The sequence below is a fragment of the Syngnathus scovelli genome, chromosome 3 (assembly GCF_024217435.2).
Source record: "Syngnathus scovelli strain Florida chromosome 3, RoL_Ssco_1.2, whole genome shotgun sequence".
In the NCBI taxonomy this organism is placed as follows: Eukaryota; Metazoa; Chordata; class Actinopteri; order Syngnathiformes; family Syngnathidae; genus Syngnathus; species Syngnathus scovelli.
This window is the reverse complement of record NC_090849.1, coordinates 225,489-252,743: the sequence shown is the minus strand read 5'-3', so window position 1 is coordinate 252,743 and position 27,255 is coordinate 225,489. Positions and strand designations below refer to the sequence as shown.

At 45.4% G+C, this 27,255-nt stretch overlaps 1 protein-coding gene and 1 long non-coding RNA gene across 3 annotated transcripts in view; one reads left to right on the top strand and one right to left on the bottom strand.

The window, feature by feature from the left end:
• Window positions 1–27,255, top strand: part of LOC125994535 (DNA topoisomerase 3-beta-1) — a 136,692-nt gene that overhangs the window by 16,337 nt on the left and 93,100 nt on the right. Inside the window, exon 2 of the mRNA XM_049763874.1 lies at window positions 19,284–19,415. Coding sequence (XP_049619831.1) covers window positions 19,284–19,415 — 132 coding nt within the window. The remainder of the gene's footprint in view (window positions 1–19,283; window positions 19,416–27,255) is intronic.
• LOC137840159 (uncharacterized) lies at window positions 493–8,719 on the bottom strand. 2 transcript variants are annotated; one of them, XR_011086633.1, is made up of 2 exons: window positions 7,523–8,719; window positions 493–5,359 (listed from the first exon to the last, which is right to left on the bottom strand). It is a non-coding gene; the product is annotated as an uncharacterized lncRNA (long non-coding RNA). The 2 variants fall into 2 exon arrangements; XR_011086634.1 differs by lacking the exon at window positions 7,523–8,719 and adding an exon at window positions 5,431–7,013.

Genomic DNA, 27,255 nt, shown 5'->3' with positions numbered 1-27,255 from the left:
TTTAATAATAGCGGTTTTAAAGGCTGTTGGCACTATCCCAGAGGAGACAGACAGATTGATTATATTTAAGACGGACGGTCCTAAAATTGGAAATAATTCTTTAAGTAGTTTGGCTGGAAGCGGGTCGAGTAAACATGTTGTTTGTTTAGCCGCACTAACCAATTGTGTAAGCCTTTCAAGGGACACGCTTTTAAAATTTGAGAGGGTTATGGCATGATCCCCAGCGCTAGTAACCGGCGGAGCAATTGGAATGGTATTCTTGATCTCGTCCCTAATGGACTCAATCTTTTGAGCAAAAAATTTCATAAACTCGTCAGCTGATTGGAAGGAGCTGTCAGGGGTTGGCTGGCGTAGAGTTAGCTTTGCCACTGTATCAAATAGGTATTTAGGATTGTTTTTATTAAGATTAATGACTTGCGAAAAATAACGAGTTTTTGCTAAGATAAGTGTTGGGTTGACAACATTTATCTGAAATCAATCTCGGAGACGGTATGTCTTTCTTGGCTTAGCGTTTTCTCCTGCGCAGAAGGGCGCATCCCAGACACAGCAAGTGTGGCTGAGATTCGCGCTCTGCTCTGAGTTTTGCCGAGCTTTTTATTGAGAAAGAAACAATTGGGCAAGTGTACATGATCGGGTAGGTTCACAGGCAGGAAATACATTCCATAGTTATATCTCATTACCACAGAACAAACTCTCGTGGACGGAGCAGTATGGACGTCTCATGACTATTAGCTTAACAAAAACGTAGTCTTTAGTGGCCCTGGGAATACATCCCGGTGTCGTACTCATGACTTCAACTTAAATGAGACCTCTGTCTGCTTCAGCCATCCCATGACAATCTCATGATCTGAACATGTCTAGCTAACTATGGGGCTTATTGTATAGCGCGGCTAATGACTCCAGTCATTAGCCGGCCATATGCCCCCAAATCATTTTCACAAGGCTAGATGGTCACATACTGCGGAGAGTCTTGCACACAAAAGTAGATACATAGAATCCAATGATAAAAAGTATATCATTTCCAACATTCCCTCCTGTTTTTAACATTGGAATTCATGGGAAAACAAAACATCAACTAATAACTACATATGTGTATAAATGAGTATATGCTTACACAATATAGTATAGTACCATCAAAAAGCATGAAAGTTTACATTCCAGAGTTTATCAGAACTACAGCCCTTCATCCGGCTTTGGCTATGTTCGTTATAATGGAATGTATTTTGTTCTGGATCGTCAAGAAAAATAGACAGGTAGGCGATTTACGCAAGGCGGTCCCACTCATCTTGTTCACACTGGGCCAACATGATATTCTGGACAGCAGATGCTGATGTCAACCTTTTAGTCATGTGACTAATTAAAATAATGCCGCATGTGGTCGTTTGATAAAGTAATGAAGGACATAATATTGACACAATATCACAGCATACTGCAAAGTTGAAATGCTCTTAGTTTTGCCCCCCTTGCATATGTATGTGTCTGTCGATGAATTGCTCTGGGATCACTGCCCAGGCCCTGCTGTCCATCCAAGATCTTTATGTCCACTTCACCGTCCTCAGAGTCTCTTCCCAGGCCCCGGTCAGCGTTCAGGAGTTCCCTAGTAATCGACATCTCCATAACCAGTCGTCAGCAAACAATTCTTCTCCTTTGTGGTTGTTTGGGGCACGGGGATGATTGGTGGTCGTTGTTCAATAGAACCTCCAAGCGTCCCTGCATCTACTCCTACGATCCAGAGGCCCGCGTGAACCTAAAACAAACAAACAAACAAACAACAACACTCCCCCCAGGAGTTATGAATTATCTTCCTTATTTCTCATCGTGCTGTCAGTCTCGCACGATTTCTCCTGTGACTGCTGCCTGTTGAATTCTGGCACGTCCTGTTAAAGCCTCCAAAACAAGTGAATCCAAAAAAGCATTGAATGTCACAATTAAATTTTATATGTATCTACTTACGCACTCAAACGTAACTCCACCCCCCTTTAACACATTCGCCCAATGTGTCATTAGGCATTTAAAAAGGAACCGGCAAACGTCCTACCACATCATCACGTCTTGCAGCCAGTCCTGTCGAACCTTGCAGTCATCCAGGATCGTCATCCCCAAGTTCCTGAAAATTGACTGTGCACCTCACACTCGGCAATACCAACAACGGACACTTGTGCTCACAAAACTACACAGGCATCGAGTATCTACTAAATGAAAATAGACACACAATGAATCATGGCGCACGGGGATTCCGTCCTGAAAATCATCAATCATCATAAAAATCAAAAGGGTTAGGGTTAACATTTTCACGTGAATTCAACATAAACTTTCCAAGACTGCAATCGACAACCTGCAAAAGTAATACAAGTTATAAAACAACCAGCAATCTGCTCCTTGGCTGTCGGTTGACGCTGCAATAAGTCAAGTGACACACAGAAACAAAGCCAAGCTCGCACTTGCCACAAGCAAGCTTAAGTTCCATATGTATGGTTGTCATCTACATAGTCTGTCACCTTGTCGGGTGAGTTCAGGTTCGTCATGTCATATGTCCATCGTCCTAGTGTTCGATATCAGTCCTGTCTTGTCCATCCGTGTTGCTGAATTCGGCCTTCTCCATGAACTATTTTTGTTGTTCATGGTGCCTTTGATTAACCATCGGCTGTTAGTCATCACACTTGGGTGTTCCTGTCTCAGGTGAGAGGAATCTTACCCTCAACTGTGACCCTTTCATACCAACTACAAAATACTTTGGCCTTTCATACTGCCCTCAACACACACACACACACACATATTCGTAACCACACAAGCGCCAATCCATTTGCATCTATCACTCATACAACAACAAACAAATTTAGTATGTGTAAGTGAACAGGCAATCAGCGAATATTAACGGTAAACCCTTCATTTCTGGATGTCCTTCCCAAGTGAATATTTCGTACATTCGTACCGGACCTTTACTGTAAAATTGCCAATTAAATGCCTAAAAATTCAGTCATTTGTACTGCTGAGCATGTTCATGGGTGAGCATGGGGAAAGAAGCAGCCTCAGTAGGTCCTTAAATAATCTTGTCCTAATCCATCGTTCTGATCGAGCACCTGGGTAAAGATACTCAAAAGTCTTCCTCCAACAGTCTACTCCACTACATTATTTTCACTTTGCCATGTTAAGGCATTTGTTTTCCGAGTCCTATCACATTTGTGTCACGGTCGGGTGGAGCATGGAGCAGGACGACCAAGTGCAGCTTGGACCAGGGTTTATTGAAGCAACTCAAAATACAGACTCGGTAAACTGACATGACTTAAACAATAACTTGACTGACTGACCGGGACGTGGAACAAGAAGACAGCAGGACATGACGGCACCAAGACAGGACGACAACACCGAACGACAGCAACCAAAACCAAAACCAAAACCAATGACCAAAACCAATGATCCGACAGGGAGAGAGGGGCAGACAGGACTTTTATACAAGACAGGTAACGAGAGGCAGGTGGGAACAATCACACTAATCATGGGCACACAGGAGGGGAGGGGCGAGCACACAGACAGAAACCAAGACAACAGACACATAGTGGAGCAGTTGGGGACGAGACGTGACAATTTGTCATCGCGTTCACTGTCACTTGGTGTGAGTCTCATGCAGTGTTATTCTTAACTGTCAAAAGTTTTCATGGCTGTTATTCCTTGATCTTATCAAACTTTTTGTTTTGACACCAGAATTTCCCTATGAGGTGTGATTAACTTCTACTTTATTAATTACCTCCATTGAATAATCTAATCACCTTTTGACTGCATCCTAGTAGATCCTAATGCCCTATTTTTCCTTCTCCGAACTGTTAATGACTAAATGTCTAATTGTTAAGCTGGATGGGCTAAATGTGATTCTACTCTTATCTCTTACAATTTTAGCCTGTTTCATCCAAATTTATCCTCTGACTATGATACTTTTTCTTTCTTCGTAACACTACACAATTTGTTCCTTATTTGTTTATCTTTTAGCAAGACTCCTCAGTTGTGTCAAACTCAGTGCCCAAGCAAGCTTCCATCCACTCTGACCCAAGCTCCACCAAGTTTGATAACGTCTCAGCAGCTTGGTGCATCTTTCAGGTCTTGTGTGTCTTTCGCCGCACCTCATTGTCAGGTTGTTATCTTTGGTTGTAGTCTCAGAGTCAACTCATCCCTCACTCTTGGATGAGTCCATTTTCAACTGAGTCCATTCTCATCTTGTGAGCTCCTTCACTCTTTGTACTCCGCCTCCGAGGATGTCGTTCTCCTCCAGGGCGTTGTGCTCCCCCCAAGCACAAATATAGTCCTTCTTTGCTCTTGCAAAGGTCAAAGGTGCCTTAGAGCCATGCACCATTTTTCTTGATGTTCTCAGCTGTCGGTGGAGTCTCGGGATCGAGTTTCAGAGTCACTGATGGATACTGAAAAAACAGACTGGGATACCAAACTTAAATATCATCTTCCAATTTGACATAAATTCCATAGTGCCTTCTGTTAATCAAACTTCAAATTCTACTATTATCAATAATCTAATCTACCTGAGAAGAACAGCGCCTTTCCTTCATGAGCGCTCGGATGTATTGTGATGGACCTCATTTGAACCATTTTAAATTGACAGATTACCCTAAACTTAAATTGCAAGTCTTAACTGTTATTTCTCTCAATTATACTGTAATTTCCAGAAACTCCTCCTATTTTCAGGCCACTATCTATCTTTTGTTTTCCTAACTTTGATTTTATGCCATTCTCTCTATTACCTTTCCACCTTTCCTGATTTGAGCCTTCAATTTCTGATCTAGTTTCCAAATTTTGCCTAGTATCATCTCTATTTTGACCTCAGTATTAATGGTGTTATGCTCACTTTACAGATATTACTGAACTGTCCTGAATTTATAATTCACTGCCAGTACATCGAAGGCCATTTCTCAGCTGTTCACTTTTTCCATGTTCCTGTTAGGCTCCACTATTCGAATCTTCGAATTTTCATATAGAGTTTCTTTTAGGTTCCTGTGTGGATCATGTTTCACACAAACAGGACATGCTTAAAAAAAAAATTTTTTTTCAAGAATCTAAACCAAAGGTAACTAATAGGTAACTAATAACTCATCTCCCCCCTTTTGTCACATAAGTGACACAACAGGCGTTGCCTTAAAAGTCATTTTGGCAAAACAGTTTTGTTATTGACATCGTCAATAGCACCTTATCCATTATCACACCCTTTGTTGTTTGAACTAATATCATTTTCAATCTTGTCAATCCTTCTTCTACTTTTGGTGTCCACGCGAATGTATCTTTGACTGCTAACGGCTGTCCATGAGCCACTCCTGTTAGTGGCTTAGCAATTTCAGCATAGCATGGAGCCCAAGCTCAGCTGTAATGACAAAAAAAAAACATCAGTTGTTCTTCGTGGCAGGTCGTGGTGTGTCTAATATAACCTGTTACCTGCTCTCCCTTTCGCTGAGAGTAAACCAAGATAGTTTACTTCTGGTTTTTACCCATCCTAACTTCTGTTACTTGACTTCACTTCCTCTCTGGCCTAAATGCTGCATGAGGAGAAAGGAATCTCATCCTTACACTTCCTTTGTTTCAAAAGCAATTATCATCATTGTAGACGAAAACTTGAACTTTTGTCTACTTGAAGCCCTTTGAGACTGTTTGTGATTTAGGGCTATACAAATAAACTTGACTTGACTTTTAGATGAAAGCCTAAAACGAGCCATTCAATTCATGATAATCAGTCAACCACTGTGAAATAAGGCCTATTTTCTTTTCTTAGCATTAAATATGCTCAAAATCATTCTTTCTTCAAAGTTGTTCTACTACTTTTCACATAGTAGACTCCAACAACGTCAACCAGTCAAGCTGTATCTTGTTATTCATTCCTGCTCATTTGCATCTCACACACGCGCACACACACACAGGCACGCACGCATGCACTGTTCTCACTCTCCTCAAGCTCTCTTCAAGCTGTCCACACAGTCATACTACATCATTTTTAATTCACAGTCCTCATTTGAATCTGTCCTATCTCAAGGTTCTTGGTAAAACAACCCACTCATTCCGATTTTGACATATTCCAAAAATTCACTCAAGAGATGCTTGCATTGAATTAATTCCATAAGCTTTTCATTTCCAAAAAATTTGCAGATTTAGGGCAATTTTCCTTCCACTCATTCTTACAGGCAAATTCTACATTTCACCTTTACATTGTCCCAGTTTGAAATTCACATCATTCAGCCCATTTAAATCACACTGGGAACGTTTTTAAACATTCCCGAAATTGCAAAATTAAGAAATTCATATTTTCACGTTAAATTATTACTTCTTTGTAATGCTATGGCATGCTCAAACTTGGCCAATAAAAGATTGATTAAAATTTCTGCAAAATTTTACAAAATTCATATTTCACCTCTAAGTTCTACATGTTTCAACTGATTCAATTCTGCTCGAACATCATTCTGTTGCATCTCCTAAATATTTATTCATCTTTTTCGCCTGTTTTTACACCAATTTCTCCAAAAAATGCATTTTCCAGTTTCAATGTCTCCTTTTTTATTTTATTTTTTCTTGCAGTGCAAATCGAATAGACCCCAGTCTAGTAACTTTCCTTACACACTGTTTTAGCCAATTTCAAAATTTTAACACATAGACACACATAAACACACAGAGAACACAAGGACAACACAAAGGCCCACAACAAAACACAGTGCACAAACAACATCAACAAACAATGCTGTGCAAACGTCTTCCTCTATTTGATGTTTTGGTTTTACTATTTTTATTTATTTTTTCTCACATTACTGGCCTTTCAATAAGGTTTGACAACTGTATCATTCGCATACATCAGCGTCATTTATACTTTGGGGAAATTTAACAGCCTTGGTCATGCTTCTTGTTTGGTAGGAGTTCTTATTGACTGACCATAATATATTTTGCTATTATATGGGGGGGGGGGGTTCAGGTCTTTTAAATTAGATGCATGTTTTGCATAGGAGCAGAAGGAGCTTCTGCCTCAGGCTCCTCTTCTTGAGCCACGCCTAAGCCTACGCACTATAGCTTCATTGTCTGACAATCATACTTGCGGCCTCAAGTTTGGTAACTTATTTAACGTATACTTCTCATCCCCTGATACATTGTCAGTAACACTTTGACGGGCCCCCAATGTAATCAATTTAGTTCAACATTTAAATCATAGGGATTTCTAAAGATGGAATGTTTCTTTAGTGCAATAACAACTTTCTGTGGTAATTCCTGCTTTGACCAGTTTTCTGGTGAGGAATTCCACAGAAATTTGCCATTTCTTCCCACCATGTTACATGCAGCACAATAGCGAGTGATACGTGCTACCATTCACACACATTCACACCGCGGAATTTTCTTAACACAACGAGGTGTATTTCCGTCTACAAGTTCCATCTGTAGACCGAATTCCTATCACTTGGAATTCACAACAAGGACTCCGCCGTCCTTACCCAGGTACCCTTTTTCTGGGGACTAAAATACCCCAACCACGCAGCCAACAAAGAGGTCTCACCGAGTCTCTGAGAGATTTCTTTTGAAGTTTCCGTCAATCCTCGCTGCCGAGAGGTGCTGAACCGGACGCCGGCCTGGTGGATGAACATTGTTCCCCAGGGCTTTCCTTCAGGCGTCCTGTGACCTCTGCCGTGCACGGATTCGGCGTCTTCAACACTCTTCGGATGAGCGAGCAGATTTTCAGGAAATCCCGGACGAGCCCCCAAAAATGTTGGGTTGACAACATTTATCTGAAATCAATCTCGGAGACGGTAGGTCTTTCTTGGCTTAGCGTTTTCTCCTGCGCAGAAGGGCGCATCCCAGACACAGCAAGTGTGGCTGAGATTCGCGCTCTGCTCTGAGTTTTGCCGAGCTTTTTATTGAGAAAGAAACAATTGGGCAAGTGTACATGATCGGGTAGGTTCACAGGCAGGAAATACATTCCATAGTTATATCTCATTACCACAGAACAAACTCTCGTGGACGGAGCAGTATGGACGTCTCATGACTATTAGCTTAACAAAAACGTAGTCTTTAGTGGCCCTGGGAATACATCCCGGTGTCGTACTCATGACTTCAACTTAAATGAGACCTCTGTCTGCTTCAGCCATCCCATGACAATCTCATGATCTGAACATGTCTAGCTAACTATGGGGCTTATTGTATAGCGCGGCTAATGACTCCAGTCATTAGCCGGCCATATGCCCCCAAATCATTTTCACAAGGCTAGATGGTCACATACTGCGGAGAGTCTTGCACACAAAAGTAGATACATAGAATCCAATGATAAAAAGTATATCATTTCCAACAATAAGCACATCTTTATATCTCAGGAGGCTGTCCTTCCATGCCTGATGGAAAACCTCAAGTTTGGTTAAACGCCATCTGCGCTCATGCTTTCTACATAATTGCTTAAGCGTACGTGTTTCATCTGTGAACCACGGAGTTGGCCATCTACGGCGAGTTTTCAGACGTAGCTGCGCCACAGAGTCGATGGCTTTTAATAATGTCGCATTGAATTCATTTGTAAGATTATCAATAGAGCCGCTGTATGCGGGAAACATGGCGATTGCCGGCGACAGTAACTCAGATAGCGCAGTTGCAGTCATGGAGTTAAAATTACAGCTGCTATAATTCTGATTGCTCTCTTGTCTTTGACAAGGAACTAAAATTTCAAATTTTATTAAGAAATGATCAGACAAAACATTAGTGTATGGCAGTACTGCTATATTTGATGTTGCTAGTCCCCGGGATAATACCAGGTCTAAGGTATTGCCATTCTTATGCGTTGCTGCCTGTACGGCTTGCGTAAAACCAAACGTATCGATTAAAGTCTGAAATGCCGAAGTCAGTGGTTCTGACGGTGAATTCATGTGGATGTTGAAATCACCCATGATAACTATATTATCTGCATTTGTCACTAGATCAGCCACAAATTCTGAAAATTCATTCATTCCCCAGGTGGACGGTAAATAACAGCAAGATAGAATGACGGTAAAGCAGCCGATCGCACAATGAGAACTTCAAATGTTTTAAATACGTGAATTTAAATAGGCGAGGCCTAAATCTAAGATCAGAATTTGAGATGAGGGCGACCCCCACCCTTTTTTCGAGGACGCGCCACATGCGAGCTCACAAAATTTGGGGGTGAGGCGTCGTTAAGCGGTAGCAGTTCATTAGGTTTTAACCAGGTCTCGCAAAGACCGCAAACATTTAGATTATGTTCCGTGATAAGGTCATTAACGAGAACTGCTTTCGTATGAAGCGATCTAATATTCATAAAACCGAGTTTAAGTGTAATCGGTCGATCAGGGTGCGTATCTATCGAAGGATTTTTAAACGGGATGCGAGTAAGATTGTGTTCTCTAGGCCTGACATCACCTCTCAAAAGTTTATTAGCGCGGTGGGATGAAACGACCGTGGGAATTTGATGGTGAATATTTGTTACACATGTGAAGTTATCTAAAACAGGCACCGTTTCATCAGCAAGACCGGTCGGGGCGGAGTGATTGGACTTGTCTACTACCCCAGTAGAAAGTATGTTTATGTGTACTGTAGCACTATTCAAACTGTCGCGCTCTAGTCTACACGAGGAGCTATGTGTATGCTGAAATTCTAGCCTAGCGCTAGTTAACTTTAACTTAACTGACTCCAAACCCATCCTCACAGGTGGTCTAATCACCTGTGCCCTGGCCTGCTCTAAAGTGACCTGTCATGAGTGGCTCAGACAGTAATCTATATTCCTAGAAAGAGTGAAGGCGCCTTCACGGTTAGGGTGAAGGCCGTCCTTCCTCAGCAGGTCGGGGCGGCCCCAGAAGGAGGACCAGTTATCTATAAAATACAATCCCTGCTTTTTACAGAACCCAGCCATCCATCGATTAAGGGAGACTAATCTACTAAACCTCTCATCAGTGCCTCTCCCAGGCAGGGGGCCAGAGACAAATACTCGATGCCGACTCATCTTTCTGGCAAGATCACAAGTCCTCGCTATGTTTTTCTTTGTGATCTCTGATTGTCTCATCCTAACATCATTGGAGCCGACGTGTATCACTATGTCCGAGTAGCTAATGTTGGTGGAACTACACTGTTGACTAGGCCTATTGCGAGTCAGCTCCCTAAGATTAGGTTCTATGTCGGGTGCTCTGCCCCCAGGAATACACATTACCGTGGCTGGATTTTTAAGCGTAATGTTTCGGGTAATTTTAGCAATGACACATGAATTTGATGCACAATTTGTATCTGGCCCCCGGGCCTTGAGTTTGACACCTATTCTCTGAACCCTGTGGACTTCTTTTTGGTCCTCGGGGTCACTTAAAGACTAGCGTTTTGCGAGTGAAGGTTACGGGATGGAACGTAAGGTACAACTAGGTCGACGAGATATGAAGGCGCTAAGCCATGCAGTGTTTTATAGGTTAACTAGAAAATGCAATTTCCTCAGAAATTGCGTGTGAAGGTGAAGACTTTGAATAACTTCTTGGGGAATGATGCCGAATGATGTTGAAATGAGTTGAATTACTTGAGAAATATGAAAAATAGAAGTGTAAAATGAAATTTTGGAGAATTTGTGGTGAAAATTTGTAATTTTTGGTAAGTGGGAAATTGCGGAATACGTACGAAAATGATGAACAGTTGAAAATTTGAATGGGTTGAATCGGTTGAAAAATGTAGAAATTAGAGTTGAAAAATGAAAGTTTGGAATTTTTGGTAAGTGGGAAGTTGTGGAACAGGTAGGCAAAAGATGAAGGGTTGAAATTTGTAATGGGTTGAATTGGTAGAGAAATGTAGAAATTAGAGTAGCAAAACAAAATTTTGGAGAATTTGGTTGAATTTCAAATTAGAAATTTTCGGTAAGTGGGAAGTTGTGGAATGGGTAGGCAAGAGATGAACAATTGAAAGTTTGAAGGGGTTGAATTGGTTGAAAAATGTAGAAATTTGAGTAGAAAAACGAAATTTTGGAGAATTTGGTTGAATTTCAAATTTGAAAGTTTGGAATTTTTGGTAAGTGGGAAGTTGTGCAATAGGTAGGCAAGAGATGAACAATTGAAAGTTGGAATGGGTTGAATTGGTTAAAAAATGTAGAAATTAGAGTAGAAAAATGAAATTTTGGAGAATTTGGTTCATCCAGCTTCTTCCGCTTATCCGGGGTCGGGTCGCGGGGGCAGCAGCTTTAGGTGGGACTCCCAGACTTCCCTCTCCCCAGCTACTTCATCCAGCTCATCCCGGGGGATCCCAAGGCGTTCCCAGGCCAGCTGAGAGACATAGTCTCTCCAGCGCGTCCTGGGTCGTCCCCGGGGTCTCCTACCGGTGGGACATGCCCGGAACACCTCCCCAGGGAGGCGTCCAGGAGGCATCCTGATGAGATGCCCGAGCCGCCTTATCTGGCTCCTCTCAACGTGGAGGAGTAGCGACTCTACTCCGAGTCTCTCCCGGATGACCGAGCTTCCCACCCTATCTCTAAGGGAGAGCCCGGACATCCTGCGGAGAAAACTCCTTTCGGCCACTTGTATCCGGGATCTCGTTCTTTCGGTCACGACCCATAGCTCGTGACCATAGGTGAGGGTAGGAGCGTAAATCGACCGGTAAATTGAGAGCTTTGCCTTTTGGCTCAGCTCTCTCTTCACCACAACGGACCGGTACAGGGTCCGCATTATTGCTGACGCTGCACCGATCCGCCTGTCGATCTCGCGCTCCATCCTCCCCTCACTCGCGAACAAGACTTCAAGATACTTGAACTCCTCCACTTGGGGCAGGGTCTCATCCCCGATCCGGAGAGGGCATTCCACCCTTTTCCGATCGAGGACCATGGACTCGGATTTGGAGGTGCTGACCCTCATCCCGACCGCTTCACACTCGGCTGCGAACCGTTCCAGCGAGAGCTGGAGATCACGGCCTGAAGAAGCCAACAGCACCACGTCATCTGCAAAAAGCAGAGACGCGATGCTGAGGTCCCCAAACCGGACCCCGTCAACGCCTCGGCTGCGCCTAGAAATTCTGTCCATAAAAATTATGAACAGAATCGGTGACAAAGGGCAGCCTTGGCTGCGAATCCGACTTACTGCCGGAAATGCGGACCAGACTCTCGCTTCAGTGATACAGGGACCAAACCGCCCTTATCAGTTGGCTCGGCACCCCGTACTCCCAAAGCACCCTCCACAGAACCTCCTGAGAGACACGGTCGAACGCCTTCTCAAAGTCCACAAAACAAATGTGGACTGGTTGGACGAACTCCCATGCACCCTCGAGGATCCTGCCGAGGGTGCAAAGCTGGTCCACTGTTCCACAGCCAGGACGAAAGCCACACTGCTCCTCCTGAATCCGAGGTTCGACCTCCCGACGGACTCTCCAGCACCCCTGACCTTACCGGGGAGGCTGAGGAGTGTGATTCCCCTGTAATTTGAACACACCCTCCGGTCCCCCTTCTTAAAGAGGGGAACCACCACCCCAGTCTGCCAATCTAGAGGCACTGTCCCCGATGTCCACGCAATGTTGTAGAGGCGTGTCAGCATAAGGGACGGCCCCACAACATCCAGAGCCTTTAAGAACTCCGGGCGGATCTCATCCACCCACGGGGCCTTGCCACCGAGGAGTTTTTTAACTACCTCAGTGACTTCGACCCCAGAGATTAGAGAATCAGCCTCAGAGTCTCCAGGCCCTGCTTCCTCAATGGAAAGCGTGTAGGTGGAATTGAGGAGGTCTTCGAAGTATTCTCCCCACCGACTCACGACGTCCCGAGTCGAGGTCAGTAGCACGCCATCCCCACTGTAAACAGTGTTGACGTTGCACTGCTTCCCCCTCCTGAGACGCCGGATGGGGAACCAGAATTTCCTCGAAGCCGTCCGGAACTCATTCTCCATGGCCTCATCCAAACTCCTCCCACGCCCGTGTTTTTGCCTCAGCAACCGCCGAAGTCGCGTTCCGCTTGGCCATCCGGTACCTCTCAGCTGCCTCCGGAGTCCCGCAGGCTAAAACGGCCCGATAGGACTCCTTCTTCAGCTTGACGGCATCCCTTACCGCCGGTGTCTACCATCGGGTTCAGGGATTGCCGCCACGGCAGGCACCAACGACCTTACGGCCACAGCTTCGGTCGGCCGCTTCAACAATGGAGGCGCGGAACATGGTCCACTCAGACTCAATGTCCCCCGCCTCCCCCGGGACGTGGGAAAAGCTCTGCCGGAGGTGGAAGTTGAAGCTCTTCCTGACAGGAGATTCTGCCAGACGTTCCCAGCAGACCCTCACCGAGCGTTTGGGTCTGCCAGGTCGGACCGGCATCTTCCTCCACCATCGGTGCCAACCCACCACCAGGTGGTGATCAGTTGACAGCTCCGCCCCTCTCTTCACCCGAGTTTCCAAAACATGCGGCTGCAATTCCGATGACACGACTACAAAGTCGATCATCGAACTGCGGCCTAGGGTGTCCTGGTGCCAAGTGCACACATGGACACCCTTATGTTTGAACATGGTGTTCATTATTGAAAATCCGTGTTGAGCACAGAAGTCCAATAATAGAACACCGCTCAGGTTCAGATCGGTTCCTCCCAATCACGCCCCTCCAGGTCTCACTGTCATTGCCCACGTGAGCATTGAAGTCACCCAGTAGAACGATGGAGTCCCCGGAAGGAGCATTATCCAGCACTTCCTCCAGGGACTACAAGAAGGGTGGGTACTCTGAGCTGCCGTTTGGTGCATAGACTCAAACAACAGTCAGGACCTGTCCCCCCACCTGAAGGCGGAGGGAGGCTACCCTCTCGTTCACTGGGGTGAACCCCAATGTGCAGGCGCCCAGCCATGGGGCAATAAGTATACCCACGCCTGCTCGACGCCTCTCACCGTGGGCAACTCCAGAGTGGAAGAGAGTCCAGCCCCTCTTGAGAGGGCTTGTACTGGAACCCAAACTGTGTGTGGAGGCTAGTCCGACTATATCTAGTCGGAATTTTTCTGCCTCGCACACCAGCTCGGGCTCCTTTCCAGCCAGAGAGGTGACATTCCATATCCCAAGAGCTAGCTTCTGCGGTATCAGACCGCCAAGGTCCCTGCCTTTGGCCGCCGCCCAGCTCACACTGCACCCGACCCCTTTGGCCCCTCCCACAGGTGGTGAGCCCATGGGAAGGGGGCCCCACATTTCCTTTTGGGGCTGTGCCGGCGAAGGCCCGGCTACCAGACGCTCGCCTTCGAGCCCCGCCTCCAGGCCTGGCTCCAGAGGGGGGCCCCGGTGACCCGCGTCCGGGTGAGGGAAAACGAAGTCCATTTATTTTACTCATCATAAGGGGCTTCTGTGAGCCGTGCTTTGTCTGGCCCCTCACCTTGGACCCGTTTGCCATGGGTGACCCTACCAGGGGCATGACGCCCCCGACAACATGGCTCCTAGGATCATAGGGGCACGCAAACCCCTCCACCACGATAAGGTGACGACTCACAAGTTTGGTTGAATTTCAAATTTGAAAGTTTGGAATTTTGGTAAGTGGGAAGTTGTGGAATAGGTAGGCAAAAGATGAAAAGTTGAAAGTTGGAATGGGTTGAATCAAAAGACAAATGTAGAAATTAGAGTAGAAAAATGAAATTTTTGAAAATTTGGTTGAATTTCAATTTTGAAAATTTGGAATTTTTGGTAAGTGGGAAGTTGTGGAATAGGTAAGCAAGAGATGAAAAATTGAAAGTTGGAATTGGTTGAATCTTTTAAAAAATGTAGAAATGAGAGTAGAAAAACGAAATTTTGGAGAATGTTAAATTTCAAATTTGGAATTTTTGGTAAGTGGGAAGTTGTGGAATAGGTAGGCAAAAGATGGACAATTGAAAGTTGGAATGGGTTGAATGGGTTGAAAAATGTAGACAGAGTAGAAAAACGAAATTTTGGAGAATTTGGTTGAATTTCAAATTTGGAATTTTTGGTAAGTGGGAAGTTGTGGAATAGGTAGGCAAAAGATGAACAGTTGAAAGTTGGGATGGTTTGAATCGGTTGAACAATGTAGAAATTGGAGTAGAAAAACGAAATTTTGGAGAATTTGGTTGAATTTCAAATTTGAAAGTTCGGAATTTTTGGTAAGTGGGAAAAGGTAGATGGAATGGGGATGGAAGTCCACACTGCCACACGCCTGGAAGTCCACGCCGGTTCTTGGGGCCATGTGGCGGTTAACTATTTCTGTTACAGTTATTTGATATATTTTATTTCGTGTAGCAACTTGTATATGTTTTTATCGTTACAGTTCAGTAGTTGTTGGCTCGTTGAACTCTTGTTTTGTTAAATAAAGAGCCGTTTACCAAACCCACGTCTTTCCTTGTACTTTGTTAAAGCTACAATATAGTTATACACTAGATCTGTGGAATAACGACGAGGCTGACGTCAGGGCGCACGTGCGGCGTTGTTGACAAAGAACGAGGAATTTGATCGATTGATTTAATGATTTGAGTGGTTTGATATTATTCATCATATAATAGTTATTTGATATATAATTTATATACTGTTATATGGGCCTGTGGAATGTTTTGAAGTGCAAGCGCCGTCAGCGGCGCGCACCCATTGTTGTCAAAGTCAAAGTCAAAGTCAGCTTTATTGTCAATTTCTCCACATGCCAAAGACACACAAAGAAACCGAAATTTCGTTCCCCCCTATCCCACGGTGACAAGACATGGCTCACAACAGACAAACAAGTAAACAAGTATAACAAAAGCCTGCTGAATAAATAATGAATAAATAACACAACAATAAATAAATAAATAAGAGGAGCAGAAAAAAAAGGAGCAAGTGCGCGTACAGCAGACATTCCCGAAAATAGCGCAACAGTGCCGCACGCTACGCAGAAGGGGGTAGCGAGTTCAGGGCCCTAACAGCCTGGAGAAAGAAGCTGTTGGCGAGTCTGGTGGTGCGGGAGCGCAGGCTCCTGTACCTCTTCCCAGAGGGCAGAAGGTCAAACAAAGAGTGAGCCGGGTGACTCACATCTCTGGCAATCGAGGTTGCCTTGCGGGCGAGATGGGAGGTGTAAATGTCCTTCAGGGAGGGGAGCGAAGCACCAATAATCTTACCAGCCGTATTCACTATGCGCTGCAGGGCCTTCAAGTTCTGTTCAGTGCAGTTACCACCCCAGACAGCGATGCAACTGGTGAGGACGCTCTCAATGGTGCCATGGTAGAATGTAGACAGGACTGCCTGAGGAGCACATGCACGCCTGAGCTTCCGCAGGAAGTACAGGCGGCGCTGAGCTTTCTTTGCCAGTGACGAGGTGTTTGCGGACCAGGAGAGGTCCTCACTGATGTGCACCCCCAGGAACTTGGTGCAGCTCACCCTCTCCACCACAGCACCGTCGATGATCAGCGGCAGGTGTGTTGTGTGACCCTTCCGGAAGTCAACAATGATCTCCTTGGTCTTATTGACGTTCAGCAGGAGGTTGTTGTCCCTGCACCACGTGGTCAGAAGGTCAACTTCCGACCTGTACCGAGTCTCGTCGCCCTTCGTGATGAGACCCACCAGAGTTGTGTCGTCAGCAAACTTCACTATGTGGTTGTCGCTGTAGGTCGCAGTGCAGTCATGCGTCAGCAGGGTGAAGAGCAATGGACTGAGCACGCAGCCCTGGGGGGCCCCCGTGCTCAGCGTGATGCTGGCGAAGATTTTGTCGCCAATACGCACCACCTGAGGCCTCTGACAGAGGAAGTCCAGTATCCAGTTGCAGAGGGAGGTACTGAGGCCCAGCTCGTCGAGTTTGCAGATGAGTCGCTGCGGCACAATGGTGTTGAAGGCAGAGCTGAAGTCCACAAACAGCAACCTCACATATGAGTCCTTTCTCTCCAGGTGGGTGAGGGCCGAGTGGAGGGCAGCGCAGATGGCATCCTCAGAGGACCGCTTGGCACAGTACGCAAACTGGAAAGGGTCAGTGGTGGGGGGTAGAACGGACTTGATGTGCTCCATGACCAGCCGCTCAAAGCACTTCATGATGATGGCCGTCAGTGCCACAGGGCGGTAGTCATTGAAGCAGGACGGTGCAGGTTTCTTCGGCACAGGAACGATGGTGGCAGCCTTGAAACACGAGGGGACGATGGCCTGCTGCAGGGAAACGTTAAAGATGTCCGTGAAGACACCCGACAGCTCCCCAGCGCAGTCCTTCAGCGCTCGACCCGGGATGTTGTCAGGGCCCGCCGCCTTTCGGGTGTCAATAGCGGCAAGCGCCCTCCTCACACCGTCGGCAGAGAGGCGCAGGGGGTGCTCGTGTGGGGGGGGGAGTGGTCTTCAGCGGGCAAGTGCTGTTCTGGGCGTCGAAGCGAGCAAAGAAGCGGTTCAGATCGTTCAGCAGACGGACGTCGCCCTCACAGCTCCTTGGCGCGGGCTTGTGGTCCGTGATGGTCTGAATGCCCCGCCAAAGGCTACTTGCGTCCTTGCTGTCCTTGAAGTGGGTGGAGACCTTGCACGAGAACGCCTTCTTCGCTTCTTTGATGCCTCGGGACAGGTCGGCCCTCGCTGTCCTCAAGCCAGCCTCATCCCCCGCTCTGAAAGCCTTGTCCCTGGCCCTCAACAGTCTGAGGACAGCCCCCGTCAGCCACGGCTTCCAGTTCGCGCGAGTGACGACGGATTTCGAGCAAGTCACATCATCGATGCACTTCGTGATGTAAGAGGTTACAGAGTCAGTATACTCCTCTATGTCCGTTCAATCGTTGTAGGTGGCTGCCTGCTTAAACAAGTCCCAGTCAGTGGTGTCGAAGCAGTCACGAAGTGCATTGGAGGCACCCTCAGGCCACACTCGAACCTGCCTCCGAACCGGCCTGGATGCCTTTACCAATTGTCTGTATGCGGGCAAAAGCAAAACGGTGAGATGGTCAGAAAGCCCCAGATGGGGGAGGGGGGTGGCTTTGAAAGCTCCCTTTTGCGCCGAGTAGACTAGGTCCAGGAAGCTGTCTCCACGTGTCGGAAAAGTAACATGCTGGTGAAGCCTCGGGAAAACAGACTTCAGGTTGGCATGATTGAAGTCTCCAGTGAAGATGGTGAAACCGTCAGGGTGCGCTGTTTGCTGTTCACTGACAGCCTGGTACAGTTCACCAAGCGCCGCGATCCTGTCTCCTTCGATGTTGGAAGGCGGGATGTATACTGCGACTAGCAGAATCGCGGTAAATTCCCTCGGCAGATAAAAAGGACCATCGATGGATTTAATGAATTGGAGTGACACAGATGGTTTTATAAACGTGTTATTTATGTAATAGTTATTTTAATAACTCTGAATGTTACGTCAGGCCCATTCTCAGCTCTTCGTTTGTGTTTATGTCACGTTAGCATACCTATCGTTTAGCCTGTTGTTGCTCGTTCATGTCTGTTCTTGGTGTTGGATTTTGTCGAATAAATTTCCCCCAAAATGCGACTTATACTCCGGAGCGATTTATATATGTTTTTTTTTCCACGTTATTGTGCATTTTATGGCTAATGCGACCTATATTCCGGAGTGACTTTTTGTCCGAAAAATACGGTATTCTGATATTTCTTGGCCCAGTCTCGACGTTTCAACATGTATGTCTTGTTCAGTCGTGGTCGCTTGTACCACGTCTCTGAACACCAAACACTGTGATATAGGGTGTTTATCTCCTTCGGCCCTACTATCCCTCATTATATAGATACACATCACTTCATATGCTTGTATCGAGTAAGCATTCAAGCTTATACAGCAGGGAGTTGGAAAATATGCAAAAAATGATCAAATGGTCAAAATACACACTTTCCTAATAATTGTGCACACAGTGTAGTCCAGACACCTTCGCCTAGCTTGTTTTGATTTTATTTGTTATATAAGTTAATCATTGCACTTTATTTACCATTGTTTTGGTTTCTTTACCACTGACAATCAGAACACAAAATTTGCACACTCTGCTTGCAGGTAATTTACTTGCAGTTAACTTCAAGCTATTCCCACTCAAACAGTATATTTTATGTTGTGCTACAATAATAAATAGCTAGTTGGTAGATAGAAAAGCTCAAACAAAACATAACGACTTTTAGTCCGAAAAATACGGTATTTAACTTCTCTGCCATTTGGATGCGCTACCCGCCAATATCAAATTTCTTGTTTTGTCATTGCTTACAGTGCTTAATAATTGCCGTTTTTTGACATCGTTTTGATCAAGTTTTTTAAAGACCTACTTGGATTTATCCTGTCCAACAATTTGATTTCCTTGATGCTTTTTATGTATTTTTTTTTTTTTCTGAAACCCGGTTTGTAGATGCAACCACATAAATTATCCATGGTAATCATCATAAGGTCATGCATTCTTGATCAATACACCAATGCCTGATTTTTCTCCTTTTTTATGTTTAGGAAATTTTACGAGCCGGAAGGGCCTCAACGCATCATGTTTTGTGCATGAATTCATTGGAATCTTCCAGGGCCAATCTGTACATTATAAGATGACTTCTGTTTGTGGACATGTGATGAGTCTGGATTTCATTGGTGGGTATTATTTGCATTCTATCATTCTAATCCTTATATATTTTTTTTTTAATTTGATGCCCATTTAATCGTTAAATGTTCTAATAGTGTAAACACCTAGTTGTTTCAAATAAATTTGTGTTGTATTGGTAGCATAGTGTTATTTTTGTATCATGCTGTCGGAAATGTGAACCGAACTCTGGCATTGATGGTACAGGGACCGAACCGCCCTTATCAGTTGGATCGGCACCCCGTACTCCCGAAGCACCCTCCACAGAACATCCCGAGGAACACTTTCTCCAAGTCCACAAAACACATGTGGACTGGTTGAGCAAACTCCCATGCCCCCTCGAGAATCCTGCTGAGGGTATAGAGCTGGTCCACTGTTCCACGGCCAGGACAAAAACCACACTGCTCCTCCTGAATCCGAGGTTTGACCTCCCGACGGACCCTCCTCTCCAGCACCCTTGAATAGACCTTACCAGGGAGGCTGAGGAGTGTGATTCTGCTGTAGTTGGAACGCACCCTCCAGTCCCCCTTCTTAAGAGGCGAACCACCACTTAAGTCTGCCAATCCAGAGGCACCGTCCCCGATGTCCATGCAATGCTGTAGTGGCGTGTCAGCCATGACAGCCCCACAACATCCAGAGCCTTTAAGAACTCCGGGTGGATCTCATCCTCATCCTTGCCTCTGAGGAGTTTTTTTAACTACCTCAGTTACTTCGACCCCAGAGATTGCTTCCACAATGGAAGGCTTGTCGGTGGAATTGAGGAAGTCTTTGAAGTGTTCTCCCCACCGACTCACGACGTCCCAAGTCGAGCTCAGCAGCACGCCATCTTAACTGTAAACAGTGTTGACGGCGTACTGCTTCCCCCTCCTGAGACGCCGGACGGTGGTGCAGAATTTTCTCTAAGTCGTCCGGAAGTCATTCTCCATGGCCTCACTAAACTCTTCCCATGCCCGGATTTTTGCCTCAGCAACCGTCGAAGCCGCATTCCGCCTGGCCATCCGGTACCTGTCGGCTGCCTCCGGAATCCCACAGGCCAAAACGGCCCAATAGGACTTCTTCTTCAGCTTGACGGCATCCCTTAATACCGGTGTACACCAGCGGGTTCGGGGGTTGCCGCCACAATAGGCATCGACTACCTTACGGCCACAGCTCTGGTTGGCTGCCTCAACAGTGGAGGCACAGAACAGGGTCCTCTTGGACTCTATGTCCCCCGCCTCCTCCAGGATGTGGGAAAAGCGCTTCCTGACAAGGGATTCTGCTAGACGTTCCCAGCAGACCCTCACAATACATTTGGGTCTGCCAGGTCGGACCAGCATCTTCCCCCACCATTGGAACCATGATCAGTTGACAGCTCCACCCCTCTCTGCACCCGAGTGTCCAAAACATGCGCCCGCAAATCCGATGACACAACTACAAAGTCGATCATCCAACTGCGGCCTAGGGTGTCCTGGTTCCAAGTGCACATATGGACACCCTTATGCTTGAACATGGTGTTCATTATGGACAATCCGTGTCGAGCACAGACGTCCAATAATAGAACACCGCTCGGATTCAGATCATGGGGGGCATTCCTCCCAATCACGCCCTTCCGGGTCTCACTGTCATTGCCCATGTGATTATTGATGTCACCCAGCAGAACGATGGCGTCCCCAGAAGGAGGGCTCTCCAGCACTTCTTCCAAGGACTCAAAAAATGGTGGGTACTCTGAGCTGCCGTTTGGTGCATAGACACAAACAGTCAGGACCCGTCCCCCCACCTGAAGGCGGAGGGAGGCTACCCTCTCGTTCACCGGGGTGAACCCCAATGTGCAGGCGCCCAGCCGGGGGGCAATAAGTATACCCTCGCTGTTCTCAAGCCAGCCTCATCCCCAGTTCTGAAGGCTTTGTCCCTGGCCCTCAGCAGCCTGAGGACAGCCCCCATCAGCCCTGGTTTCCAGGTAGCCCTAGTGACGATGCATTTTGTGTGGGTCATATCGTCAATGCACTTCGAGATGTAAGAGGAAACAGAGTCAGTATACTCCTCAATGTCCGTCTGATTGTTGCAAGTGGCTGCCTGCTTAAACATCCCCAGTCAGTTGTGTCAAAGCAGTCCCGAAGCGCATCAGAGGCACCCTCAGGCCACACTCTTACCCGCTTGCGAACCGGCCTGGATGCTTTCACTCTTTGTCTGCATGCAGGCATAAGCATAACAGTGATATGGTCAGAAAGCCCAATATGAGGGAGGGGGGTGGCTTTGAAAGCTCCTCTATGTGTAGTTTGTTAGAGATTTGCTCACTCCAACTTATTTTGCAAGAACCACACGGAAGACAAGCAAGTTCTTTTAGACACCTGCAGGTGGAGAGATCACTCGCTACAGGAATGAAATCTGGAGCCTCTCCCAACTGCAAAGGCATATTTATTAAGAGAAAGAGTGGGGGTAAGAGTAGACTGAATAGGAAGCCCTTGTGCTCTAGTCAAAACATATAAGGGGATGTTTTACGACCTTGTGTAGGATGAGACAAGGTAGGTTATTTATTACCGGTTGCATTCCAACATAATCATGCGATAAGGATAATTTGAAAAACCCTAACATCTCCCTACTGTTTTATCATATGAATATGCCACCGCAAACAACAAAGACAAGTCAAAAAAACAAAAAAAAAACACACATATATATGTATAATGAAGAAAGAAGAATAGTAAAAATAAAAAACAACAAACAATGATAGCAACACTTTCCAGTGAAGATGAGGCATTACCTCAATACCCCAGATCAAACTTATTGTGTAAGCGAAAAACCTGCTGGCCAGATGTTATTAGCAGGAAAATTCTTACACGGCCCCGTTGCCACAGGCGACCAGAATGCTATCAATAAAAACAAAAACACAGAAACAGTACATCATTGTATCCATCACTTGCGAAGCATTTTCGATGGTCAAATCATCGTTTCTGTAAAACATGCTCAATAGAACAGCATTTACGCAATCCACGCTTCATTATCGTCATCACATCCGTCATCTCTAAGAAGTTGTATATGAACTTGGGCTACAGTAGAGGACATAAACTTCGACACAGCAGACTTCAAACATGGGATAACGCAGGACGTAAACAAGCACAACACCACCAGCACAACAAGCACAGGAGACAGCAATTTCAAAAGCAGTTGCCACCAGTTGCCAGAGAATAGCCACGAAAAGAAATCAAACTGATGTGGGACCTTGTCATTAGACGTGGCCTGCTGTAAGTTCTTCAGTGAATTCATGGCGTCGTTGATGTGGGTGTCATTTTCTCCTGGTATGTATGTGCAACAGGAAGTCCCAATGATGTGGCACACACCACCTTGTGCTGCCGTCAACAAGTCCAGAACCATCCTGTTTTGCAAGACCATCAGTCTAATAGCCTGAATCTCTCTATTTTGTCCATCGTTGACTTGCAGTGAGAGATTCACAAAGGATTGAAAACGATAGTTCAGTGTCTCGATGAAGAGCGATAGTTTCCCAACCCCAATCTGAGGGAAGAGCGCAAGGACAACTTTGTCTCCGACGGACCATACTTTATGGTCCTCTGGAACGTTCGCACCCCAGACAGGGTCATGAGGGTCAAAGGTTGCAACTGCTCTGCGTCGACGTCCAGAAGAGTTGTGTGCTCCTGTCAGCTGATGATGTCGTATCCTGTAGGTGTGGTCCGTCACCCACACTGGTGCACACACTCCTGTCCAGTTGGCGGGCAGCATCGGATAAACCTTGTGACCACAAAGCCACCAGCCATTCTGTATGAAGTATGTTCCGTTCGATGGTGTAGCCATGTTGGTTGGAGAGCCCTCACCACCTGAAATGGCTCTCTTATCTTGACACTCATCGGTGATGTCCAAAGCTCCCATCCAGTTTCCTCCTGGAGAGCAGTCGTCGTTAATGCAGACGTGGGTCTTGTTACCTTGGATGTAACATGTGTAATTCACTCCGGCTGGAGTCTCTGTGTAGGCCACTTGTGGTATTGTTCGTCCTCTAACAGTCACATTGAGATTTGTTCAGAATAGCTGATCACAGGCACCGTCAGCAAGTCCAGGGCGGTAAGGGTCGGCATCTTTGACTGTGACGGCACGGTGCTGATATCCAACTCCTCCCATGGATGCCATACATTTTGCTTCAGTGACATTCATTGCTCTGGCCTCCAAGCGAACTTGTGTGGAGGAAGGGGGGAGTTTCGAACACACATAACACCCCTCCTGTGTGTGAGCTCTCACAGTGAACTTGACATACCGGTACCAAGTGTTGGTTTCGTATGGGTTTCTGGGGTCCCATGACCAGTCCTCAAAGTTCTCATCATGCGACCATCGTTTTCCACGGGCAACATTGTCATTTGGTCTGTTCAGATGAGTCAATAGACCATAGCACGCTCCAACCACAACGCAGCAGAGGATCCATCTGGCATATGGAGCCCCGTTGCTACTAGGATGGCAGAGACACCGGGACATCCCCTCGCCTAGCGGAGTGGGGATCGATGAATTCTTCACCAACATTGAGACGTCTCACCCTAAACGATGGGACTCCTTTGTAGTTAGCCTTCCCCACCACTCCGAATTAGGGGTCCAGCACTCTCTGCAACTTGCAGTGGCTGAGGTGAATCCAACTGGGCCGTTGAGAAATCTTAACCGCCGTGGGAGTAGCAAGCAAAACTTGAAACGGTCCCTCCCACCGCGGGCTGGCCCAGTTCTTTCTTTTGATGACCTTGATGTAGACCCAGTCTCCTGGATTGATGGGGTTGTCCACCTGTGAGGGGGAGAGATCAGGCGGCAGTAAATTTGCATTGGACACATCTTTCAGTTTGAGCGTCCTGATTAGATAATCTGCCAAGGTCTGTTCTTCGTCTGCTTTTTGGAAATCTGCAGGGAACACTGGTAGTCTGTATGGTCTCCCATGTATGACTTCAAAAGGTGTTAGTCCTTCGGAAGTGGGAGTAATTCTCATATAGAGCTTCACTAAGTCGAGGCACTCTGGCCAAGGTCTGCCTGTTGTTTCCATGCATTTTTTCAACCTGCTTTTGATAGTAAAGTTTGCCCGTTCAACCAGGCCTGCGCTCGAAGGATGCCAAGCACAGTGGTTTTTTAACGTTATTCCAAGGTGTACAGCCATGTTCTGCACAACTTGGTTCACAAAGTGTGGACCATTGTGACTGTAAATGGTTTGGGGGATGCCATGAGTTGGTATGATGGTTTTGCAGATACCTTTTGCCACTGTTAAGGCATCTGCGCGTTTAGATGGAACTACTTCCACCCATTTTGAAAATGCATCAATCATCACTAGGCAGTATTTGTAAGGTCCACTTTGTGTGAGTTCAATAAAATCCATATGCATGATGTGAAATGGATAAGAGGGTTTTGGAAATGAGCCTCTCTTAGGTCTCATGTTTCCTTGTGGATTATGTTTCACACAAACAGGACATGCTTTACAATTTTTTTTTAAGTAAGCATCTAAACCAAAGGTAGTGAATTGTTGATCTATGATGGACTTCATCCCTCCTGTCGACACATGGCAAGGCCCATGTGTCGCAAGCGCTGCTGCCTTAAAAAGTGATTTTGGTAAAACAGGTTTGTCATTGATGCGGTGGATATTATCTGTATCCACTATTGCACCTTTTGTCGTCCACATTCATTCTAGATATTCATCCCATTCTTTAACATCTACAGAGGTTGTTGACAAAGTACACATATAAACATCATACTTTCTTGGCAGTCCAGATCCGACACAGCAGATCATCCTGCAAAGGTCAAATTGATCTTTTAAATTGGAGGCATTCAGTGTTTTTGTTTTTGTTGAAACAAGCTCTACAAAAAAAAAAATTGTTTTGTTTTGAAACTGTTTTGAATATGAATCAAATCCATATGTTGTATAAAGCTGACTGACCTGCCCCACTATCCCTCCTCTTGAGCCATGTGACACGCACCATGGCTCAATATTGCTCACCATTAGCATAGGTTCTTTGGTGGGGTAGGTCATTTATAGATGCCATTCTCTAATCTTGCCCCTCTTTTCGTCCATAATTGAATTTCACTCTATGGACTTTGTCGCTGCACATCTTTAAAAATGTTTCAGTGATCTAATCTGCTTCTTGTGTGTATAAAATTTGAAGTGTCTTTTGCGCTGCAGCTTTGTGGTTCTGTCTGCAAGCTTGTTACCTCTTGACACCTTATCAGTCTCGTGTGTGTGTACTGCACACGTGCACATAGCTACTTTTCGTGGCAATTGGACTGTTTTGACAACTCGCTTAGCAAGTAAATGGATGCCCTCCCCGAATGGGGAGTGACTCAGCTAGCAAATGATTAGACATTTTCACTTTCTTGTAGTTTCTTTAGTTACTTTTCAATCGTTTTCTCATTGTTTATCACAAGAATCTTAGAAATTTGAATACGAATCAAAACGTATGTTTTATTTTACTCAATTGTATGATTTAGAGAATCCATATGTAGTAAAGTGTTGTATTACTACATATGATTTCATCATCTTTTAATTTGACTTTCTTTCCAAAACGCTTCTTAATTTCTCAGTTCACACATCTTCTACATGTGTTACTGGTTCTCCAGTTTTTTCTCTAGTTAACTATCAATCCAAAAGCTACGTTTTCTTTTTAGCATTCAACCTGCTCACTCTTTCATCAAAGTCGCTCTACTAATTTTCTATAGTAGTCGCCAACGACTTCAACCATTCAACCTTTCATTCAGGCAATCATTCATCAATGCTCATCATATGCATCTCATACAGTCTCCAAAAAGGAGTCTTATCACATTGGTCCCATTTCATCCAAGCTCACCACACAACATTCATATATCATTTTCAACTCAAGTTTCCTGGTAGAACAATCCACCAATTCAAAAAAAAAACGTAACTAAAACAAACAACTGGCAAATTAATCTGAATTTTTTCTTTGTTTTTAAATTTGAAGAACTCAATCTCTCAGATTTAGCTTGCAATTAGAATTTTGCATCATCTTATAACACAACCAATCAATTATTCCTATTAAATGTAGCATTGCAAAATCTTAAATTCACAATTTAGCTTCTCCCAATTCCTGAAAGCATGTTCTGTTGTTTTGTTAACTCCGAATTTCTCATGAGGGCTTGACACTAACATGCACTAGTGTGGATTAGTTTCTGCTCGCAAACAGATTTCTCTCTTTTTCTTTCATTTTTATCTGTCAAAATTGTTTCTGTTCTGCGGTGTAAATTGAATAGACAACAGTCTAGCAAATTTCTTTATACTAAAAGTTTAGCCAATCTTCATCAACTTAACACATACGCACACACATGCACAGCTCTCGCGTGCGGAAGGTAGGTCCCAGCACCAATGATTCGTCACAGGCTGGCCATTTCCTGTGGTCGATCATGAGGTGGTCCCTCCCATGCACACGAGGACAGCACATTCTAATTTTATTTATTTATCTTCTAGAAGCAAGTTCCATTTCTTTACTACTTGATTTGCATATTTTAACTTCAGTGTAACACAATTTGATCTCTAGTCATTTGTAATTTGGGCTTACAAACAGCATTGTCATACTTCTTGTGTGGACAGGGGCTCTAACAATCTAAAAAGATTTTTGATAACCTGACAATGACATGTTTTGCTGTCATATGGGAGAGGTTTCAAATCTTTTAAATTTCGATACATGATTTGCATAGGACCGGAAACTCCTCTTGCCCCTTGCTTGAGCCGCGGCTTGAGCTGCGGCCTTGCACCTGCTCACAGGGGCCTTATTGTCTCCTGGTCTGACAAACACTTGTGACCGCATCAGTTTTCATCCTTCTAGCTTTTGTCTCTTGAATTCGTTCTCATCTCTTTGTGAAGATTTCAACCACACTCTAGCACTTCTACCACTTCTT